Source organism: Equus przewalskii, chromosome 10, assembly GCF_037783145.1.
Source record: "Equus przewalskii isolate Varuska chromosome 10, EquPr2, whole genome shotgun sequence".
Taxonomy (NCBI): Eukaryota; Metazoa; Chordata; class Mammalia; order Perissodactyla; family Equidae; genus Equus; species Equus przewalskii.
In genome coordinates, this window is record NC_091840.1 from 39,957,526 (window position 1) to 39,981,864 (window position 24,339).

A 24,339-nucleotide genomic window follows, 5' to 3' on the forward strand; every position below is an offset into this window, starting at 1 on the left:
CAGTTAGCTTTGTAAAATAATAATTTGCCTATCTAGGACCTAATTATTTCATAGTTTTACCTAAATCAATGGTTGTGTGCAATTAGAATCATGTGGGGAGCTTTAAAAACTATAGATGCCCAGCCTGATCCCAGACTATATAAATCAGAGTACCCCCGGTTATTCTAATACACAGCCAGGGTTGACAGCCATCGGCCTAAATGAACCATGGGCGACAAACAGAATATAAGTGGGAGGATTTTATACCTTCTGAATAGTCAAAATAGACATGACAGAGTTTGTGCACTACACTTTGCGTGCTCTTTCTCTTGGGCCGTTTGTCTTGCTTCGTGCACCCTTGTGGTGAATCTGATTACCTTTTCCCAAGCCCACAACGATAAATCTGAAGCCGTAATTAAAAGGGAGTCAGTCTCTTACAGGCAGGCATATTGATAGTTGCAGTAAATGAAAATTGAAAGTACAGGAAGACTCAGAGGATATTTAGTTCAATGCCACTAGGTGGCTTGGTGTTAAAAACTTGTTGAAGTGATTTCTTGAGCTATTTCTTCAGAGTGGTGTTTTTGGGATTAAAAATTCAATTTTTTATGAAACTACTGAATTCGAGGTTGCAAGACAAACCCAGCAACTCAAACTGCCAGATAGTCTCAGAGAGAGACCTCCAATAGGCCTGAGATTTTTAGCAAAAAGAAAACAATTAGCCATTTTGCTGATACTCATGAACTGGTAGATTCTACCCACTTTTCTAGTAAGGAATTTGACCAATTTAATCTAAATATGAAAAAGCCAAATTTTCATGCCACACATAAGGTACTTGCAACAAAAGGAAAAAATGATTCAAGCATTTAAATTAACAGAGGAGGGTCTGGCAGGCCCAGCTTCTGTGTGACACTCTCAAATTTGTGTTTAATTTTGTAAAGTGAGAAGTTCATTTGCAATGAGAACATGATCTAGGTTGTACACTTTCTTCTTGATGTCGCCCTTAATCCCTGTCAGGATGTGGAATCGTTTGGGAGAAACTGAAGTTGAACGTGGAGATGTCTTTTATTGGGTGCAGTTGGATGGACTGGTATTGGAAACTTACTTAAGAGTTTGACTGAGTTGCTTTCATCAAGCTGTTAAAATTAAGGGTTAAAAGCCCTTTTCAATCAAAGATGTATAAATTTAGCCCTTTAGTCAGTTGATTACAGTTATTCTCATTGACCTGAATGATATTGATCAATAGTACTGGGCTCATAACCAGGCGCTTGTGTACAAAGTCGATTGCACTGGCTTTAAGACGATTTTTTTGTTACTGCTCACAGTCTGTGTTTTGTATAATAGGTTTTATTTTACCTTAGAAGGTCTCGTGGTTTACATATACTGGCATGATTTTTAGAGCACATGACCCGGGAGCTACAGTCATATGAACTCCAGGAACCCTGAGGATGCAGCACATTTACTAACTAACGTTCACCATGACAACTCTGAATCCTTAAGAAAGTACAAGAATAATTTTATTATGTTTAATGAAGCTGGAAAACATTTCCAAAATATAGTGCTTTCTTAAGCGTTCTTCTAACATGGTAAAAATTTTTTTTTAATTGTTGAAAGTGGTATTTGTTTATAAAGGAATAAACTCTTAGTTATCCCAAACTATGCATTCTTTCCTTGATGCATTTATAAAACTAAGATTTTTTCTATTTTCTGGTCACTTTTGCTACATAACAGTTACCCCAAATTTAAAACCACAACCATCCATTATGGTCGTGAGTTCTTTAGGTCAGGAATTTGGAAAGGGCAGAGCCGATGGCTTGTCTCCAGGCTTGTCTCTGCTCTCCAGTGTCTGAGGAAGGCTGGAGGTGACACAAGCACTGGGGGCTGGAGTCCTTTGAAGGCTCATGCACTCAGATGACTGAAGCTGGGCTGGCAGGACCTAAAGACTGCTGACTGGAGAGCCTTGTGAAGCCTTTTGGAAATGCTTGGCTTCCTCTCAACATGGGGGCCTCAGGGTAGTCAGACTTCTTACGAAGTTGCTTTGTGCTCAGGGCATGAGTGTCCCAGGGAACAAGGCAGAAGCTGCATCCCCTTTTATATAACCTCAGAAGTCACACAGCATCACTTCTGTTGCATTTTAGTGGTTAAAAAACAAGTTTATGGTCAGCGTAGGTTCAAACGGAGGGGACGTAGACCTCAATCTCTCAGTGGAAAGAGCGTCAAAGTATTCGTGTACATGTTTTAAATGCTCCACAGTATGCCCTTGGTCAAAAATTATTTACATTGTTCTGACGTTCAAAATGCACTCATCCCCTCCTGAGATGCCCCAAAGTCTCATCCCCTTATGGCATCAGATTCAGGGTTGAGGTCCAGGATCTCATCATCTAAGTCAGTTCAGTTGCAGGTCCTCAACTCGAGTTCCTTCAATCTGAAGGCCTGTGAACTTCAGGTCTTTAAAAGGACAAGTTATCTGCCCCACATACCCAACATACAATGGTGGTACAGGCATGGGATACCTCAAGAGACACTCCCTGTTCCAAGAGATGAGGAATGGGAGGCACATAACAGTCACTGGCCACCTGGGTTTGCAACTAAGTAGCCTTCTTAGATTGCTTTCTGCCCACCAAGGTTGGGAGTCAAAAAGCCTCCTCACATTTTGTAACATCTCTCTCCCCTTCGGTCCAACCTGATACAATTCCTTTGAAATCTTGGTGGATTTACTATGCATCGATTTATAATCCACTTCACTAGACAAAAACCACGCCAATAAATTTCTACAAGATAAACTCTCCTGTACTTTGGGCTCCTTGTGAGCTACTGTGGGACAAGGCCCTAAGAGTCTTAGGAGCCCTATTGTTTAACAGAGAAAATTTGTAAGGCATGCTCTGAAGATCTTTAGGTAGCCCCTAGTCTGTCTGGAAGGTTCTATGAAGCACTGCTTTAGATCTTTCTGAAGTTTTGACAAAGGATTTTACAATCTCACTCTGTATTTGATCATTGCCCTGAAACCATTTCTTAATTAGAGACTCATTTGCCATCTGGAGAAGCTGGGAATAAGAAACGGTTTTATTTTCAAATCCAGAAAGTGCAGGCTTCTTTATATTTCCTCTAAATTTTGCACGAAATCTGAATAGTTCCTTATTAAGATCATCTCTCTCCTGTCACGTTTTTTCGTAGACAGCAAGAAGAACCAGATGGTACTTTCAGTATTCTGTCTAGAAATCCTCATCTGGATCACTGAATTTGTTAGGTACATTTTCTATTCTCTACTGTCCCATAGACAACAGTGTTGTCAAATTTTCTGCCACATCTTAAAAGGGTCCCTTTCCTCCAGTTTGAAATAATACATTCCTCGCTTTCCTTCAGGCCCTCACTGACGCCTCCTTGAAGCCCGTTGTGATTCCACCACCAGTCTCCTCAAGGCTCTTCCAGCCTCCACCCACTTCCCAAAGCCAGTGCCAAGGGTTTTAGGATTGTGTCACAGTTGCACCTCACTCCTTCCAGATTTTTGTTCCACTTACTGTTGCTGTATATCAGCCACCCCAGGCTTAGTGGAGTAAGACAACCACCATCTTATTACGTTCATGGAGTCCATTGGTCAGGGATGTGGAAGGGCACAGTGGCGCCAGTTTGCCTCTGCTCCACAGTGTCTAGGGCTTTGGCTGGGAAGACTCTAAGTCTGGGGTTGGTCGCTGGAACCCTCATACAGTCACTTGTCTGCTACCAGGGCTGCAGGGACTTGACCCAGGACTGCTGACCGGAGCATCAACATCTGACCTCTCTGAGAGGCTTGGGTTCGTCACAGCATAGCGACCACAGAACAGTCAGCCCTCTTACGTAGCGGCTCAGGGCACACGCACTTCATTGCTTTCAAGTGATGGTTGTTTGCAAAGGGATAGCACTCTCAGTTATGTCAGACTGCGTTATTTCCATGACAAACCTGCACAGTTAAGATTTCTGATTTATAGCTAGTTGGGCCAAGGAGACAGGGAGAAAAGGAGAAAAATGAGGGAAAAATAAGGAGAAGGGAGATTGGGAGAGAGATGAACAGAGAATAGACAGACAAAGCGAGAAATCAAGTCACCAAGCGTCCTGCAAAAAGTCAGAGCATCTACCAAGTTTCTATGGAGAACAGAATGAACAGAATGTTGTCCATCGCTGAGCGCCAAATCAGTTTGCTAATTGAGATCAAAAGAGCATAAATATTACAACTGTGCCATCGAACCACAGAACTGAAGTAGAGAATAGTAAATCCAAAAGGCCAAGTGTATCTATCAAAATACAAGCAGATACTTGAAGAAATTAAGTGATCACTACAATTTTATGAAAGCTCTTTGTGTGTTAGGCACGTCTTTGGTCAGATGGAAAAGACTCAAGTTAATGAAGTCTCTTGGAGGCGAAGGTAGAGTCCTGACCGCGGAAGAAAGATCTTCCCGCTCAAGAAGACTGTGGAGTAGCTGCTTACTGGGAGTAAGTCTGGGAAAAAGAGGCCCCAGAGTGGAAATCAGACATGAAGCATTATTTAGAAAGGCGTCCGTTCTCCTCCCTAGTTAGTCCTTGATGATTTTAAAGGAGTTGATCATCATTTTAAAAGATTCATTCTTTTTAGAACAGCAAGAGCTCAAGGGCGCATGGCCTATTACACTATTAGAGTCTTTTGTCATAAAATGTCAGAGCCTTTTCTTGTGATTCACACATTCTCCAGAAACCTTTAGCTTCTTGAAATTATTGTTTGGGATTCTGGAATTTACAGCTAGCATTTTGAGGGCCCACAATTTTCACTGACAAAGCATGTATGCTCACACAGAAAGGCAGTGACATAAAAATGCAGTCGGGGGGGCCGGCCTGGTGGCACAGCGGTTGGGTGCACACGTTCCACTTCGGTGGCCCGGGATTTGCTGGTTCAGATCCCAGGTGTGGACATGGCACCGCTTGGCAAGCCATGCTGTGGTAGGCATCCCACATGTAAAGTGGAGGAGGATGAGCGCAGATGTTAGCTCAGGGCCAGTCTTCCTCAGCAAAAAGAGGAGGATTGGCAGCAGCTAGGTCAGGGCTAATCTTCCTCAAAAAAAAAAAAAAATGCAGTCAGGGAATTAAAGAGGAATATGAAGCAAAAAGGAGAGCAAGCAAAATGAGATGCAGTTACAGTGGACTTCAGGGGAGTGTCAGCCCTGGCCTCTGCCCTGTTGTCATATGATACCTCCAGACGCCATTTCACAACTGTAGACATGTCCCTGGTGTTGGTTCTTGCCCTACAAAGTGAGAATGGATCCAATCCAACGACTCCGAGTTTATAGACTCCACGTAAGGTTTTTAAAAAATTATCGAAAACTGGAAATTGGAAACCAAGAATTATCTGTTCAGCAAGAGAAACCAATGAAGTTAAATTCTATCACGAGGAATCTTACTGTAGGAAGACTATATAGGCAACCAAAAATAATTTAAATTCCAAACCATCTATTTCAAGCAATTTTGAATAAAGCTATATTCTATTTTTGTGGGTTTCAATAGTTCCTTTAAGATCACCATTATAGCATTGGACTGATTTGTCACGTTCAAAGATTAACTATTTTCTTTGTAAAATTCTCATAATCCTAATGGCACAACCCATGAAAACAGAAAGGATGAAGAGAAAAATCGGTATTTTGTGAGTTTGTTCTTGCTACAGTGAACCCCTGGATTTCTAGGTCTAAGTAATGACCTAATCTTTTTAGCTCTCAAGAGCTAAATAAGCCAATTTGTCTTATAAATATAGAACTAAGACTTAAAAAGAACAGAGGGAACTCTCTGGCATAATGGAAATGTTCTGTATCTTGATTTGAGTGTCAAAAATCATCCACCTATACACTTAAAAAATTGGCGATTTTTAAAATCCTATTTGACTGATGGATGAAGTCGTATGGAGTATTTTGATGGGAGTAAGGTTATATATTTTAATTTCCAATTAGTTCTTTTTTTGCTTGCTGTTTGTAAAAATAATGAGAGGTAGAAGTTACCTATTAATATACCTAGTCTCTTTCCTTTAACAATTGTATTAAAAGATCCAGGCAAAAGTCTCTATGCTCAGTCATGATGCTTGCTTTTAGTTCTGTAACACTTTTATGAAGTGGACAAAGTCTCTTCTCTTACTTTGCTGCCAAAGATTACCAGTGGTTAGAAAAAATTAAAACCAATATTGTGGTGATGATATAATAATAAATACATTTGAGTATTGACCAAGTTGCTATGGAGAGAAATGCTGTTTTATGTACCGTCGGGTATTGTAAAATAAAAATGATACAAATACACAACTTCATAGTTGCCCTGAAAAAGTGAAAGCCATGGGGCCTGACTGCAAGGAGATAATTCTAGTTGGACAAGCGCACAGATAACACATAAACGTGCCCGGTTGATAAGCTGAGTGATGTTGATGCGTTTCTTGTTGGTGAACGCTCCTTATGCTTCTGGAATACACCCTCTTGGTCATGGTTTGTTGTCCTGCTGAATTCAGGTTGTTAATTATTTTAGATTTTTGCATCTGTGCTCATGAGATTGGTCTCTGGGTGTGTGTGTGAGATCATCATCAGGTTTCGCTACCAGGATTAAATAAAATGAGTCAGATGGTTTCTATCTTTTTCTGTTCTAGAGCATTTTAAGTAACATAGGAATTACCTCGGCCTTGAAAGTTTGCCTGTAACATCATCTGTACCCAGTAACATTTAAAAGTGTCTTTCTGACAGCATAAAAATTTTTTCCCTAGTTATGAATTGATTTTGATTATTTTATCTTTGTTGAGTCAATTTTAGTAATTCATATTTTCCTATAAAATCATGCATTTCACAAACTTAATTTATTAATATGAAATCACAAATGTTATTCTCTTATAATTTCTAAAGGCAACACACCTTTCCTTAAATCCCTTTCTCATTCCTAATGTTAGATATTTGTGTTTTTGCCTTGTTTTTTCTTGACTAGACCCTGCCAAGGGCACTTGGTTCTTTTATTGATCTTTTCAAAGAACCAATGCTTAGATTTGTCATGTATGTTGTTTTTCTCATTCATCAACTTCTGCTTTTATCTTAACTAATTTTTATTTTGATAGATTTATTTTGTTCTTTCTCTAGCGTTTTGATATATAATTTACTTCCCTTCTTTCTTATTTAATAATTTTTCTTTTGAATGTAGCTTTGGCTGCATCCATGAATTTTGATCTGTAAAATTCTTTCTCATTAACTTTACTATCTGTAATTGCAACTGCAATCTCTTTAATCCAGGAGTTGCCTAAAGAGGTGCTTTTTTTAAAAAAAAATCTCAATAATAAGGTTTTTTTGTTGTTGTTAACCTTTTTATAATTTCCTAGTGTTATTGCACTGAGATTATAGAACATGACCGGTGCGTTTCCTGCTTTGTAATTGAAGAGAGAGGTGTTACTTTGTAGCCTAATACACAGTAAATATGTGTAAATGTTTCAGGGACCATAATAAATGTATGTAAAAGTTCCATTTAATTGCTAATCAAATCTGTTGATTATTTAGCCTCTTTCTACTCTTATTTGCTTTTTGTCTGCTTGAACTGCCAAAGACTGGGTCACCCCCTAAAATCACGAGTCAGTCCATTTCTTCTTGTGTTAGAACAGATTTTGCTTTATATGTTTCGGTGCCATGTTATTCAGAGCATGAAGAGTGGTGGTCTTCATTTTTTAAGTTATGTTTTTTGTCAATAGAAAACAAAAGAAAGTTTTATGTTTTTTGGTTTGGATTTTGCTTTATCTGTTATTACTATTCCCATCCCTGCTTTCCTTCTGGTATATCTTTGTCCATCCTTTCATTTTTTTATCTTTGTGTCTGTTTTAGATGCATCTTTTATAAACAGAGTATAGTTAAATTTTGTTTTTGACCTAACCTGTGATCCTTCTTCATCCAATAAAGGAGTTGTTTACCATTCATATTTGTTATAGAAACTGACAGTATTTTTTTTTCTTAATTGTGTTATTTAAGTGTTTTCTGTTTTTAATGCTTCTGTTCTATTTCCTTCTTTTTTTCTAGTTGCCATGTTAGTCAAGTTTTATGTATTCTCTTTTTACTAATGATTAGAAAGTTATACATTCTTTTTAGTGCTAATAATGATTACTCTTAAATATTTAACTGATCTCTGTTAATCAATAACAAGAATAAAATGGATTTACCTTATTTCCTCCTGTGAATGATGACAAAATTAATATTTCTCCTCTTCCCACACCTTCCTAGATTTTCAGACAGAAGAAGCAACTTTTTTAAAAAGCTTGTAGACCTGGATGTTATTTTCCTGTGCAGATGACTTATTTTTTGTGCATAGATACTTGATTTTTTTTCCCTTGATTCTAAAAATTCAGAACTTTCTCTGGGCCACATTTCCATATGATTCTCTGTTAATTAATTTGGGCTGGTACCTGTGACTCAAGTGCTTCTGACGTTAATGCATTTTCTTCTATTATTCCTTGATTTTCTGCAGTATCTATTCCGTGACTGCTTCCATTGTGTTTTTAATTTATCATGTTTATCTTTCAGAATTCTTTCTTTTCCTAATGTTGGTCTGTTTTGTACTTATTTCATAAATGAAAATACAAATTAGAGATTTTCTTTTCTAGTTTGCTCTGCTTTCTTGTTCTTACTCCGTTGCAAAGCAGGACTCTTGCTCTGATTCCTCAGACCAGCCTCCTCGTTCTGAAGTGCCAGATCTTTGTATTTGTCCGGTTGTATTCCCTGTTTGGTCTTCCTTACTGGGGAGGGCCCGGGAGAACTGAGATCGGCTGCAATCAGAGTGTGTGTCTGTCCTGTTCAGATCTTGAACACCAAAGAAGAGGAAGGTGTAGATTTATCATAGCATAGAGATCCCTCAGATTATGGGAAATAAGAAGACAACTGACGAGATGAAGGCTTGATAAGGAGTTTCACTTTTGTTCGGAGAAACTTATTTGTGTGTTGTGGCTGCCCAAAGATAACTGAGGCAGTGACCGCCTCCCTAACTGACATATTTCCACCCAGCCCCTTCCATCTGCATGGCACTGATGTAAAGGGTCTCAGATGCTGCTGTCATAGATTCTCTTTGAGTGTAAAAACCCTCAAAGGCACAGGCGTTTTGCTTATTTATCTTTTTTACCCCTGAGTTGCTACTATTTTTTATCCTTACCACAACCTTATAAGTTAGACAAGGCATCTAGAAAGGGAGACAGATGCCCTAAGAAATGAAATGATTCACTTAAAATCACATAGCTGAACTGGGATTAACACCCAGGTCATCCCTCACTCCACTGCTTTTCCCCACTTACCGTCCTTTCTCCCAGAACAAAAGGAGACATTCTGGGTGCTATTTGTCCTGCTTTGTGACAACAGAGGCTTCATCTTTCGCTATTTGTGAAGCAGAAGAAATTAGGAGCTGTTTTCTTTCTTTTCTTCTGGGACTCTGGGACGCCCATCGGCCTGAGCGTACATAAAGCCTCCCAGACGGGGTGGAGTAGGGAAAGGCAGGAAGAGAAGGTGGGAAGGTAGCTGAGAATAGTCATAGGCTCCTTTTCTCTGGCCCAGGCAGCTTCTAGGAAGGGGCCCTCTGTCTGGATGGTTGCAGCATTCGCTACTGAATCTGTGTCTTTTCTCTGAGCCCCTGCAGCTAATGTGCCTGGGATATGCTGGCAGAGTTACTGCTGTTAGAATTCTCATTTTATTAGGCTTTAATCAAGCTCTCCTGTGAAATGCTACATCAATTCCATTTTAAATTTTACATATAAAGTGATGAAATGAGAGTGAAGCATTCACAGACATAAAATGTTTTTTTAAATGAAAATGATATTTTTAACTTAACCATATAAAAATCATCTGGATGGCATACATCTCAATGGCAGAAAGATTGATATATTCTCTTACCAGTGGCCTCAGAAAGCCCACGATCTACAGAGGTTTGTGAAATGATTTCCAATTCCTTGAATATTTTCACTTCTTTCCATTAGCACCGACCCTGGCATTCTTTAAAATCAACCTAAGAGCTCACCTCCTATGAAAATTTATTCACTTGACGTTTAGGGCTACTTATTTATGTAGCTTATGTTCATTTGTACACGATATTTGAAAAAGCTTACTGTGATAAAGAACATGGGTCTGGGTCAGTCTGCAGGCCTGAGTTCCTGTCCCAAGGTCTGCAGATCAGCTAAGCTCTTTGAGCCTCAATTTCCTTATCTGTAAAATGTGGGCATGGAACTAAATGGCCTTCCAAATGTATGAACTGTTAAAGTGTTCTTCACTTGTTTGATATTTGTCTCTTCCACTGATCCAACTGGATTAGGAATCCCCCTAGAACAAGATTGTACCTTCAGCATCTTTGGTACTTCCATCCCCACCGCAGGCTGCTGGCACTCTGCTTTGCCCCCGGTGAATACCCCATCGATGTTGATCGCCAGACTGACAGCACCTGTGGTGGCCAGGAGGTGGCACTTTGGTATTTTCTGCAATAGAAGAACAAACCAGACAATGAGAAATCACTCGGCCTTCTCCTTTACTGACCAAAGTAGAATATCTAGGGATCAAAACAACCAAGGAGCTGTATTTTTTAAATTTACATCTAATAAATAAAACTGGCTTTTGGTGGTGGTGATGGTATACAGGTCTATGGGTCTTAACACATGAATAGATTTGCATAACCACCGCCACAATCAGGATACCGAGTCATCCATCCCCCAAAAATCTCCCTTGTATCAAGCTCCCTCTGACCCCAAGCCCTGACAACCACTGTTGTCCATCCTTAAAGTTCTATCTTCTAGGGAATATCACATGAACAGATCATAGAGTATGTAACCTTTTGAGGCTGACTGCTTTCACTCAGCATAATGCCTTCAAAGTGTATCTATGTTGTTGCATATCCATGATTTGTATCATCAGTTCATTCCTTTTTATTGCTGAATAGCATTCCATTGCATTAGATGTATTACAGCTTCTTTATCCATTCACCTGTTGATGAATATTCCACTTGTTTCCAGTTTTTGGTGATTATGAATAGAGCTGCTGTAAACATTCCTGTATAAGTTTTTGTGTGAACGTAAGTTTTTATTTCTCTAGGATAAATGCGTAAGACTGAGATTTCTAGGTCACGTGGTAATTCAGTGCCTGACTTTTGGAGCAACTGCCAAACTGTTTTCCCAGTGTTTGTACCATTTTACATGCCCACTAACAATGTATGAGAATTCCAGTTGTTCTGCATCTTCATCAGCATTTGGTATTGTCACTTTTTTGTTGTTGCTGTTGTTTGTTTTGTTTTTATTTGGCCATTCTGATAGGTTTGTGGTAGTGTCTCATTATGATTTTGATTTGCATTTCCCAATGGCTCGTGATGTTGAGTGTCTTTTCACTTGCTTATTTGCCACCTATATGTCTTCTTTGGTGAAGTGATTTCAAACCTTTTGCCCATTTTTACATTGAGTCCTTTACTTTCTTGTTGTTTAGTCTTGAGTTCTTTATATATTCTGGACACAAGTCCTTTATCAGATATGTCTTTGCAAATACTTTCTCCCAGTCTGTGGCTAGTCTTTTCATTTTCCGACCAGTGTCTTTCTCAGAGAAAAGTTTTAAGTTTGATGAAGTTCAGTTTAACAATTTTTTTCTTTTATGGGTTATGCTTTTGGTGTCCTTTGTGTGAAATCTTTGCCCAATCCAAGGCCATAGAGATTTTCTCCTATGTTTTCTTCTAGAAGTTTTATAGTTTTACATTTTACATTTAGAACTATGATCCATTTTGAATTCATTTTTCATAAGATGTGAGATTTAGGTCAACATTTATTTCTTTTGGCATGTCGGTGTCCAAGTTATCCGAATGTTCAAATTATCCTTTCTCCATTGAATTGCCTTTGCACCTTTGTGAAAAATCACTTGGCCATATTTGTGTGGGTCCATTTCTGATTCTCCGTTCACTGACCTATGTTTTTATCCCTTTGACAATTCCTTTGACAATTACATTGTCCTGATTACTGTAGCTTTATAATAAGTAAGAAAATCGGCTACTGTGAGTCTTCCAACTTGACATTTTCTTCTTTTTCCAATTGTTTTGACTATTCTACTTCCGTTGCCTGTCCAAACACATTTTAGAGTCAGCTTGTTGATATCTACAAAAAATCCTTCTGGGATTTTCGTTGGGACTGCATTAAATCTATAGATCAATTTGGGGGAAATTGGCATGCTAACAATATTGAGTTTTCTAATCCATGAACACAATATTTCTCTCTGTTTATTTAGATTTTTCTTTTACACATTTCATCAACATTTTAATTTGATTTCTTTCATCAGCGTTTTGTAGTTTTCAGCAATTTCCTAGACACATTTTGTTCGATTTATATCTAAGTATCTTTGTTTTGGGAGTTTTTGTGGAGGGTCATGTTTTTATGTTTGTTTCCAATTGTTCATTGCTAGTATATAGAAATATCTTTGTATGTTGGCCTGGTATCTGGTGACCTCGCTAAAACCACTTTGGTTCTGGGAGCTATTTTGTAGATTCCTTGGGATTCTCTATGTAGACAATCATGTAATCTGAATATAGAGACATTTGTTTCTTCCCTTGCAATCTGTATGCCTTTTAAATTTCTTTAAACCTGCCTTATCGCACTGGCTAGGGCTTCTAGTACATTGTTGCACAGCAGCAGTGCCTGTGGAAATGCCTGCATTGGTCCTGCTCTTTGGGGAGACATTCAGTCTTTCACCACTAAGTATGTTGTTAGCTGTGGCATTTTTGTAGATGTCGTTTATCCAGTTGAGTTCTCTTGTAAATCCTGGCTTGCTGAGAGATTTTTATCATGAATGGATGTTGAATTTTGTCAAGTGCTTTTTCTAAATCAATTAACATGATCATGTAGCTTTCTTTTTGTCTGCTGCTATGATGCATTACATTGATTGATTTTTGAGTCTAAACTGGCTTTGCATTTCTTAGACTAAACTCTCTTCTGTCATGGTGTATTATTGTTTTTATATGTTGTTGGATTCAATTTGCTAATATTTTCTTGGCCATTCTTACATCCACGTTCATGAAGGACATTGGATATTGGTTTGTAGTTTTCTTTTCTTGTACTGCCTTTGTCTGTTTTTGGTATCAGGATAAGCTGGCTTCACAAGATGAGTTATGAATTGGTCCCTTCTCTTCTATTTTTAAGAAAAGATATGGAGAATTGGTCTTCTTTCTTCTTTTAAATGTTTGATAGAATTCATCAGTGAGATCATCTGATCCTTTCCATTTTTGACAGGTTTTTAAGACAAATGTAATTTCTTTAATAGTTGTAGCCCTATTCAGGTTATCTATTTCTCCATGGGTGAGTTTTGGTAGTTTGTGGCTTTCAAAGAATTATTTGGTTTTGTCTAAGTTGTTGAATTTATGTACATGGAGTTGTTGAAAATATTCTCTTATCCTTTTAATGCTATGTGGTCTGTAGTGATATATCCTCTTCCATTCCTGATATTAGTAATTAGGTAATTAGGTCTTCTTTCTTTTTTTTTGGTGGGGGGGTGGAAAGACTGACCCTGAGCTAACATCCGTTGCCAATCCTCCTCTTTTTGCTTGAGGAAGATGGTCCCTGAGCTAACATCCATGCCAGTCTTCCTCTATTTTGTATGTGTGATGCCACCACAGCATGGCTTGATGAGCAGTGTGTAAGTCCACACATGGGATCTGAACCTGCAAACCCCGGTCCGCTGAACCTGAGTACATGAACTTAACCACTACGCCACCGTGCTGGCCCCAGGTCTTCTCTCTTTTATTCTTTCAGACAGGAGTTTGGCAATTTTATTGATCTTTTGGGGGGTGGGGGGGAAGGTCTTTATTTCATTGATTTTTCTTTATTGTTTTTCTGTTTTCAGTTTCATTAATTTTTGTTATTATTTCCTTCCATCTGCTTGTTTCATGAAACTTGATAAAAATTAAAGTCATCAGGGTTACTAAGCAAAAATGTATTATTAAATTACAAAGTGCATTTTTAAATTTATTCTTTTGAGAACCATCCTCATAGTTTTCCATGCTTTGTCTTTTTGCAGTTGACTGGTCTGAGTGTCTCCAATGGAAAGGACCAACTTGTAGTGTTCCATACAAAAGACAACAAGGACCTCATTGTCTGCCTCTTCAGCAAACAGCCGACCCACGAGAGTCGAATCGGAGAACTTGTTGGAGTCCTAGTGAATCATTTCAAGAGGTAAAGTTTGATTTTTATAACCAACAACTTTTAAACTTGTGAAATCTTTAATCATAATTCTCGCTGAATTTCTTTTGTGCCAAATTTATATATTGAGTTATTTTCCTTCATAAGGACAACTTATGTCATCTGTTTCACAGAAGGCAAAATTAGCATCCAGGCTTGGTTTCCAGATTAGGAAAGATCCTCTACTTTTCCAGCCTCCAGCTGAACCAACAGTGAGAGATTTCCCTAATGGTGATTTCTTCACTGCAATCCAAATGTAATTAAATCCAAAAGATAGAAAAATTACTCTATATTCTTGTTATCGCAGCTTCTCATTTACCCTAAATATAATCAGTGAGTGTGTCTGCCATGAATATAAACAAGTTAGAAGGCAGTTTTTGGATGACATGTAGGTCCATGAAGACTAAAGGAGTTCCTGCGAGTGGCCTCTGGAAGACCTCTGGAAAAACATGGAGATGTGATGGAACATGGCATATTCTGAGAACTTCATAGTAAACCGAGGTGATGCCTGGGGTGTTTACGTACTTGTGTGTGTTGGGAACAATGACGTGAGAAATACAAGCAGGGAGCAGATCCTGAGGGAGATGGGGACCAGTGCATGAATAATTTTAAGCAGGGGAGTGATTTCGTCTGGTTATTTTGGGAGTTGTTTTAGAGATGGGGTTTTTCTTCCCATAGGAGGTTGTGGAGTAGTTGGGGTAGGGTGCTTCTCCACTCGACAGTCATGTGTTCTTCCCGTTGTGGCCCGCTCTCCGCCTCCCCGCCCCCTGAAGCCGAGTGAAGAGTGCTCTTCTAAACCTAGTGTCTGAGAAATGAGCCCAGTCCAGTTCCTTTTCTTCCTAAAAGACATTTCCCAAGTTGCCAGAAGTCGTTGAGCATTCCTTATTAGTATTGTTTTCTTAAGTTTAGACATGGCTTTTCTTCTCTAAACAAAGGCGTGTTTAGAATCAGATGTCTGTATGTCTAATCCTGCTGTGTTCGCTTTTGCTGATAAATGTGTGGGGTGTAATTTTAGAAGTGGGCTGCACAGACCACTTATTTTATGTTATTAAACCATGTATTCTATATATATGTATATTTGTGTGTGTGTGTGTGTGTGTGTGTGTGTGTGTGAGAGGAAGATTCGCCCTGAGCTAACATCTGTGCCAGTCTTCCTCTATTTTGTACGTGGGATGCCTCCACAGCATGGCTGATGAGTGGAGTAGGTCCGCACCCCGGATCCGAACCTGCAAACCTGGGCCGCCAAAGCAGAGCACTCGGAACTTTAACCACTGAGCCACAGGGCCAGCCGAAACCATGTATTCTAGATCAAAATAGATCATTAAATATCTTATATAGTTAAGTGCTATAAATAAGGTAATATTTAATAGTCCTCTGGTGGAAACATATGAGAATCTAACTATGGAATTACAAAAAAATAGCAATAAACATAAAAGGCTTTGAAAAATTCCCTTCCATTTGCCAAATAGTTATAAAGCTAAGGGAAATACTGAAGAATTTAAAATGGAAGGGAAAGACAGAAAAGTCGTCTCTGCCATAAAGTCTATAACTTAAATGGGCAGGCTTCTTTTTCTCCTAATATTTAGTTATGGCAAAGTGTGGACAATCAAAGGGATTTTAATTTGGATGCCTGTACTAATGAATAGTTTTCACCTGGGAAATTGAAGTATTTTTTTTCTCTATCTGAGTCCTTGTTTAGCAAATTCCAATCCCTGTTAAATGTCTCTACAAGTGGCAGAAAATATGAATCGGGTCCTAGAATCCATCAGTTGCTTTCTTTCCCTAGCATATGCATTCTGAGCTATGTTTCTAGTTGCATTCCTTCCTATCTTTAATATATGTAAGAATTTTAAATGTCTTTAAAATTTATAAATGCAAAGAAGAGAAGATTATCAAGATGCTAGTTTTTTTTTTTTTTTTTTTTTTTTTGGTGAGCAAGATTGGCCTTGAGCTAGCATCCATTGCCAATCTTCCTCTTTTTGCTTAGGAAGATTAGCCCTGAGCTAACATCTGTGCCCATCTTCCTCTGTTTTGTATATGGGATACCACCACAGCATGACTGATGAGCAGTGCCTAGGTCTGCGCCAGGGATCCAAACCTGTGAACCCCAGGCCACTGAAGGAGAGCATGCAAACTTAACCACTGTACCACTAGGCTGGCCCCCAGATGCCAGGTGTTTTATAGTTTATTCTTGACGTTCTTATCCTATGAATTAAGAGGTCAAGTACAAATAAGAGAGAAAATCACTCCTTCCTGCCCCCGAAAGTGGAGGCTTGGAATTTTGATTAGAATTATAGTCATCAACTTGCTCTTGACTTCTTAAGGAAAGGTTAATTTTATTTTTTTCCAGCTATTTTCCTTTATTGTCAAGTACCATGTCATTGGTGTGACTTTGAAGAGCATATTATGTTTTACAAGCGTAATGACGTGGCACATAATCTTATTTGTCCCTGGGTTAATTATGGAAGTCCGAAGGGGAGAGGCACTTAAGTCGAGAACAGCTCATTGTCTTCCGGATAATTTCCCTAAAGCGCATTCCGAGACGTTCTCTAGTGAGAAGTTGAGAGCAAAGGGCTCAAAATAACAAAACATACCGTTGATAGACTAGATTTGAACAGGAGTCATTGTCTTAAAAAAGATTATAAAGAGAGAAGATTAGGACTTAAAGTCTTTGAGCAAAATCCCAGCCAAGTTTCAGAGAGAAGAGAGGGAAGTAAAAAGTTTGAGAAAAGAGTATCTCATTTTATTAGGCCAGCACAACACTGTACCCAAAACAAATAAAGTTAGCACAAGAAAATTGTAGTCCAATCCTACTTTAGTACAGAGAATTTTTTTGAAATCCTAAGGAAAATACCGAAAAATTGGTCCAAGAGTGTTTCAAAAGAGTAATGCATCATGACCCATGAGGCTGTACCCTAAGGATACAAGGATGGCTGTCCATTAGAAAGATCTGTTAATCTATTCATGTGATAGTCCTTAATAGAAGACAAAAATACTGTTTGGTAAAATTTAATATGCATTCCTAATAAAGTGAGTAAGTCTTCAGTAGACAAGGAGTAGGAACGAAAGCAAACCTGCAGCTGCCGATCAAAGTTGAGCAGAAATGGTTACAGGGTTACCCCCCAGGGGGCCTGTGGCCTAAAGAAGCTTCTTCTAAGTCATGCTGACCCCAGTGTATGGTGGGTGGGGAGAAAGGATGGACAACAGCTGAGGGCAGAAGTGGCCTCAGGCAGAGGACGCTGAAGTTTGGAGAAAGGATGACTTGAGGTCACAGCCTGAATCGAAACCCCGGATAGTAACCCCACCTCTTCAAGGGCTACACTTCAGCAAATAGCTGCCCCCACTCAAAGCAAGTAATAAACCAGACAGAAAACAGCAAGAGAACTGTGCATAGGCGATATGAAAATAAGGAGCAAAGAAAATAAGGAAAGGCAGATGAAGGAAAAAGAAAAATATGGCAGCAGACTTTACATTTAAAAAAAAAAAGCACAGACGAATCAGAACAGACACCATCCAGAACACCTGACAGAACCACACCAGGGAGTCCTGGTTCTACTCCACAGGTCAGAAATTACCCCCAGGGAGGAAAGGAGGGGCCCCAAAGTCAAATATGTTTGGGTTATGCTAATAAAGTTAAACAGGTTTCTTTATTGCATTACTTGCCTTTGTTCACTTTAAATACCCAATAGAAAAGTTGTCAGGATATGTGTATTATTCATATATATATGTGCATATATGTACACAGACATATACACTCATACATGATTATGTATATTCTAGACTAGTGCTGGGAAGATATGCAGGAAATGGATAACAGTGTTTGTCTCTGGAGAGGGAGAGGGGAGATGGGGTACTGAGAGAAAGACGTAGGAGGGAGATTTATTTATTTTTCACCGTAAACCTTTGTAATAAATATTGTTACTTACCTAAAAATTTTTTCATTTTAGTAATAAGCAAATGGCAGCTATTTTTTAGGCATATTATACATGGTTTTGAATTCATAGTTATTTTCCTTTCCTGTTTAGAAAAGCAGAAAAGAACAAAAGAGCTTTCTAAGTGAATGATCTGTCTCATGGCATTGGAATATTTACCTTAAAATAAACCCAAATAAAATCCCTTGGGATGTCATTGTTCTCTGTGGTCCGTTGCATGTGTCACACAAACCCAAGTGAGGTTTCCTTTTCTGTGGTTTTGTTCCAGTGGTTTGCCAGTCCAGTGTGCTTTGCAGAGGTTGTGAAAATGGCTGACTTGCCTTCTGGCGTGTAGCTCCTCAGCAGCGACTACCTGCTGGCGGTGAGCGTTTCTGCCCACTAGTAAACAGATGGTCTCACGTTGGCTGCCCTCACTACGGAGTCACCAGAAACTCTGTGATATTAAGCTGTCAAAGGACCCATCTGCCCTAAGCAGCTGTCCAGGCATTTGCCTGTCTGGATGCTGGAAACTTCAGTATAACCCCAATCTCGGGCATAGGAACTTCTTATTTTTCCTGCTCTGTTTCTGTGGGCGAAAGCCAGAAGTCAGTGCCATCTGCTTCTTGTTCTTCCTAAGCGTTATCTGCAATATCCGCTTAATGAAAGGAGCACTGTTACTGGATTTAACTGGACATTTGACCTGCTTCTCTGTTGTAGTTGCTTGTGTTCTTTCTGAGTCACACTTATAACCACGGGTAGACTAAGACTGGTAAGCCGGGCCAGTGGTTGCAGCCCGGACAGTACAGGCAAGGGGCCGGGGGAGAGGAGGCCTTCTGACCAGAGGTGGAGGGAGCAGAGGAGTGAGGCCACCTCTCAAAGGCCTGTCCGGCTGGCCCTCCGCGTCCAGCACCCCCACTGCTCACCACCTTCCTGCACTGCCACGCACGGCTGCTGCTCCACTCTCCCTGACTCCAGATACACGTTTTCATGTCCCTCAGTCTGTGTTCCCAAACAGCTTCCCTTGAATGCCTGGCTGCTAATCATAGTAGGTTAGGTTCCAGCTAAAAATATATAAGTAAAATAAAGATAGTTGAAAATAAAATAGATAGCCAACCGTAGAGGGCTGGTCAGTTAAATTATGGTCTGTCTCCTTGGTGGAGCACTTGGGCCATTTAAAATTATAATTTTGGAGGCATCTGATTTATGGTGACAGAACAGTGAGTGACCACAGTGCACCCTCCTCTGCCTCCCAACAGAACTATACATGAAAACACAGACAGAGATGCCAACTTTCCATAGAGCTGGAAACTAGAAATGTTGCTCAACCAGAGGCCGCTGAGAGGGACGTCTGTCACCTCTGCTCAGGTGTCACCTCCTCAGGCTCTCCTGACCGTCCTATTCGAGAAGAGCAGTTCACCCACCCCAGCACTCCTGCCCCCCTGCCCTGCTTGGCTTTTCGCCGTGGTGCTCATCTCCATCTGACACTGGATCTTTACCTCCTTATTTCTTTATTGTATATGCTCCCACTAGAATCTAAGGCCCATGTTAGCAGGGACTTATTTCTGTTGTTCAGTGCAGCTCCCCTAGTGTTCAGAACAGAGCCTGGCACTCGGAAGGCTCCCACTAGATAACTGTTGAGCACCGAGGCCGGCTGCTGGGGCCAGCTGGCCGCAGGATGCTTCTAGCCCTTCCCCACGGATATGTTTGTCTCGCCCACCGGAAGATAGAGACTTAGTCCTCCTTCTGTATGAGAGAAAGGAAGAACTCTTTACAGTTTCCTCCCTTTATGAATACCACTTTTCCTATACTGATTCCAGGATTACAGCTCTACGCAATGTAAGACATCTAGGACAGAAGTGAATAGGTGTTTCAAGATATTAAATCAGCAACGAAAAGAGCTGTGGGCTGGAAGAGCCGTGGGTACATTGTACACTGGGGGGGATGCAGCTTTTCATTTACTTTTTTTTAACAACTAAAGAACTGGAAATAACTTCAGACTCTCCTTGTCAGTAAGCTGACAAGGAAGCAAGATGTAGGAATTCCTGCTCAGATCAGCAGCTTCAAATAAGTAAAACACTTCAAAAGCACAACTAGAGGCTGTGCACATAAGCCAGCTCTTAGCTTAAAAGCTGAGAAATGGATGCTGACTACAGCTACAGGTGGACTGTAAGAAGGAACCCAGGAGAATGCATATGCCCCTTTTGTGTGAGCACCAGGATGGAATAGTTGTCTCCTTAGGTATGAGGCCTACAAAGAAAGACAGTAGCAGGGCCCAGCCCCGTGGCCTAGTGGTTAAGTTCAGCATGCTCTGCTTTGGCAGCCCAGGTTCAGTTCCTGGGCATGGATCTACACTACCCATCAGTGGCCATGCTGTGGCAGCAACCCACATACCAAATAGAGGAAGATTGGCACAGATGTTAGCTCAGGGCAAATCTTCCTCAGCAAAAAATAAAAGAAAGAAAGACAATAGCAGTGAGGAAGACACAGACTATAGACTTAAAAATAGAAGAAAAGCATATTTCCAAAAAGGATTATAACAGAAAATTCCCATTATAGAAAGTATCTGTATTCTGAATAAAACTCAAGAAAGCATAGATTCTACATAAACAAACCAAAAATTACATGACAGACTGAGATGAAGAAGGGGCTGGCTAATAAACAGAAATGTTCAGTTATTTGAATGAAGTAAGAAAAGATATTAAAGAATTTAAATCACAGTTAAATGTGGGAATGACACCGCTGGTATTGCAGAACATAGACCTGATGTGAAAGAGAAGTTTAAGAAGGTCTCTTGGTGCACAGAGGAAGAGGGCAACGACAAAGAAGTTGGCAGATATAGAGGACAGAGAACAAAATGTTTACATTCAAATAATAGATGTACTTGAAAAAGAGAAACAGCAAAAGTAAGGCTGTGTTCCATTGATTCTAAGAAGTACATTTTTAAAAATTTTAACCTCTCTGAAATTGGGATGTAGTTTATAATAGATGGATTATTACAGGGAAAATGGGCAACATCTTATTTTCTCAGCAATACATAGAATAAGGGTACATCATACAGAGAAGGCATCTTATATGCAATAAAATGTGGTGGTTTAAAACATACTAGAAGAAAATCTTCCTTTGCTGAAAACACTTTCTCTGAAGATCTAAAGTACCTGATTTGTTTACCATAGTGACCTTTTTTATTTATTTTTTATTTTATTTTATTTAAAAATTTTATTTTTCCTTTTTCTCCCAAAGCCCCCCAGTACATAGTTGTGTATTTTTAGTTGTGGGTCCTTCTAGTTGTGGCATGTGGGATGCCGCCTCAGCATGGCTTGATGAGCGGTGCCATGTCTGCACCCAGGATTCAAACTGGTGAAACCCTGAGCTGCCAAAGTGGAGCACACAAACTTAACCACTTGGCCACGGGGCCAGCCCCGACCTTTTCTAATTTCAAAGGATAGCAAAATATATATAAAAAGTATTTGATTATACAGACTAGGGAGTGGTTTGAGATTCCCCTACAAAGGAACAAAAGTTAGGCTTGCCTCAGTCTCTCTTCTGTAGGAGAATCCAGTGGGGCAACAGCTTTAGTCTGTTGAGGGGAAAGGTTAGGGCCCAAGAATTATATGCCCAATCAAGTTGTCACTTGTGTTTAACAGACAAACAAGCCCCAGAAATTATGCTACTAGGGTTTTTTGGAAGAGGAAAAGCAATGGTCCAGGAGTCCAGTCTGTCACAGTCTCCGTCTTTCGTCTCCAGTTCTCTTTGCTTCCATCTTTGTTCTCCCACAGTGGCTTCTCCTACATGGCTGGAATCTGCGAATCACTCCCCGGATCTCCTTTTCCAGCTTTACCGCCAGTGAGGAATTCAGGGTCATGTTCTCTGGGCTGCTGTCCCAAAACCCCAGGGAAGTGTTCCCACTAACTCAATAACTATGGACAGAGTAGTGAGATTGTCACCACGTGGATAAGTTCCCTTCCCCCAATGGCAGTCACTTGAGCCAGAGAAGTGGGTCTTCCCAGAATATGGAAGTCTCCAGTAAGACCAGGGGAGGAACATTTTTTGGAAGAGGGCATGCAGAGCTGGGTGGGAGTATTTGGAAGTGAGGTGTATGAGGCCAACATTTCCCAAAAGAAGCGGAAAGAGGTGCTGGGCAGGAAAAGCAAATGGTATAGACAGCATTGTTATTAATTTTGAAAACATAGAAACTGTATGAAAGTCCATGAAAATAAACATAGTTAAATCTATTATTGTGTTTTCATGCAGTGAAATAGCAGGTAGCCATGAAAGAACAATGATTATCTTTCTCTATCAGGGTTCCTTAAAGTGTAGGTTGCATCTGCATTGGAATCACCTGAGGGTGCTTGTTCAAAAGGCACATCCCTGGGCCCCAACCCCAGCCTTCTAAATCATAATCTCCAGGAATCTACACGTTGGTAAGCTACCAAAGTGAGCTCCACTCATTTCATCAACTCACAGAGAGAATGACTAGGATGAGTGCATGGTCTTTTCTTCTGGCTATCGTGCTGAAGCCACTGTAATCAAAGTAACTTTTAAAAAAAATCAAACCACTAAAGCTTCATGTTTTTAAAATTATCATCACTGAGTAAGATACAAAATAAGCCTCCCTTCCTGCCCCAGTGAAGAAAGGTGGGGATGAGGCATGGGCTGAGGTTCAGAGAAAAGGGTAAGGAGGTGTGGAGATTAGACATGAGTTGAGCATTGGCAGATAATCACACAGGACCAGGCTTCTGTTTGCCACCTCTACTTGTCCCAGAAAGAGCCACCACTCATTCTAAGCAATGGTTTTTAATTACCCTAAGAAGTTTGCAGTTTGGACCTACCTGCCCATTTCCAGATAGGAACCCCACCTGCAAATAGCAGGCTTCCGCAGAATACACTTTATATATCCTCACCCATTTATATATCCTCACACCCATCTGCTGTACACAAAAGAACACAGAGAGGAATCTTAAAAGCCTTTCAGTGTGACTAAGCCAGGGCCGAAATCAAACAGCGTTAAGGGTAACAGCTGCTGTAGACTGAGCCATCTATTGACTTTCCATTTCTCTCCCTCTGTGCTGTGCCCATCTGCCTTGAGAAGCGGCTGCCCTTGGACAAAGCTCCCTTAGAGAGCACGCAGGGACACACAGTGTCATCCTCAGCTTCACCTGCTCTTATGGTGGAGATTTTCTGGGGATTTTGGGGCAGATCAAAGATACTTATTTGCTTTATGACATAGCCATCATTGCCTTTCATGTTGAAAGAGTAAATCCAAAAGTAGTGGAAAACCGATCATCTTTTCAGCTTCTCTGCAGGGAGATACTGTACATTTAAAGTACTCAGAGTACTTTTTTAAAGGCCCATAGCACTAAACATTCCAATATCTGCTGAAATGGAGATCTTCTGGTGAGGTATTCCTGCATTCCCCAAATAATCAGTGAATACCACCCTGGTTTGTGCTGTCTGTTGGGATTTTCTCCTAAATTGTCAGATATAACTCTTTAACTTACTAGGATTTTTAAAAGCATTCTTGATGTGTTTATTTCAAGTCTGATGGGCTGTATAGGAATCAGGGTATTATGTAAGCATAATATGCTTAACCAAGTGTTTTGTCTTCATACCATCATTGAGCCTGTGTTCACTGAGCCCCCACTACAGGTCTGGCTCTGGGTGGTGGGAGGGAAACAAAGAGGGGCCATTTGGTCCTTTCCCTCAAACAGCTCTTAATCCTGTGGGGAAGATGGCATGTCTGCCCTACTGCCTGATAGTGCTCTGATGGGTCCACAGGTAGAGGGCCCAGCCGTGGAGACATGGGATGAGCTGATTCCCTTTGCCTCTGAGAGTCAGCAAAGCCCTGATGGGGCAGGTGGTCATCCAGCTGGGTCTCCAAGGATGGCTGGAGTTTTATCAGTTGGGAATGGGGCAAGATGTTCCCCAGCGAAGGGAAGCAGGTTATGCAGATGTGTGGTGGAGAGAAGTAGCTTAAGTAGGAGCTCCTAAAACCATGCTGATGAATTTGAAATTTATCATATAGGTTAGGGGAAGAAAATAAGTATAAAAATATGCAACTGCCCAATGAGACAAGGCCTAATGACCTGTATCTTCCAGCCTAGAGATGCTCAAGAATATAAAATAATTGTCCACTTAAGGAAAATGGGAAGTTGAGAACACTAGTTGATATATAATGTCTGTGGCCCCCCACATGCCAAAAAAAATTAATTGAACGGAGAAAGAGCAAGGTAGACATTAGAAAGGCAGGGGCAACCCTTAGTACTAAAACTGGAAATCAGA

General features: G+C 40.2%; 1 protein-coding gene across 2 annotated transcripts in view; it reads left to right on the forward strand.

The window, feature by feature from the left end:
* MYO1D (myosin ID) overlaps window positions 1–24,339 on the forward strand; it is a 319,278-nt gene that overhangs the window by 214,495 nt on the left and 80,444 nt on the right. For both annotated transcript variants that reach the window (XM_070562560.1, XM_070562558.1), the window contains exon 21: window positions 13,989–14,143. In XM_070562560.1, coding sequence (XP_070418661.1) covers window positions 13,989–14,143 — 155 coding nt within the window. The remainder of the gene's footprint in view (window positions 1–13,988; window positions 14,144–24,339) is intronic.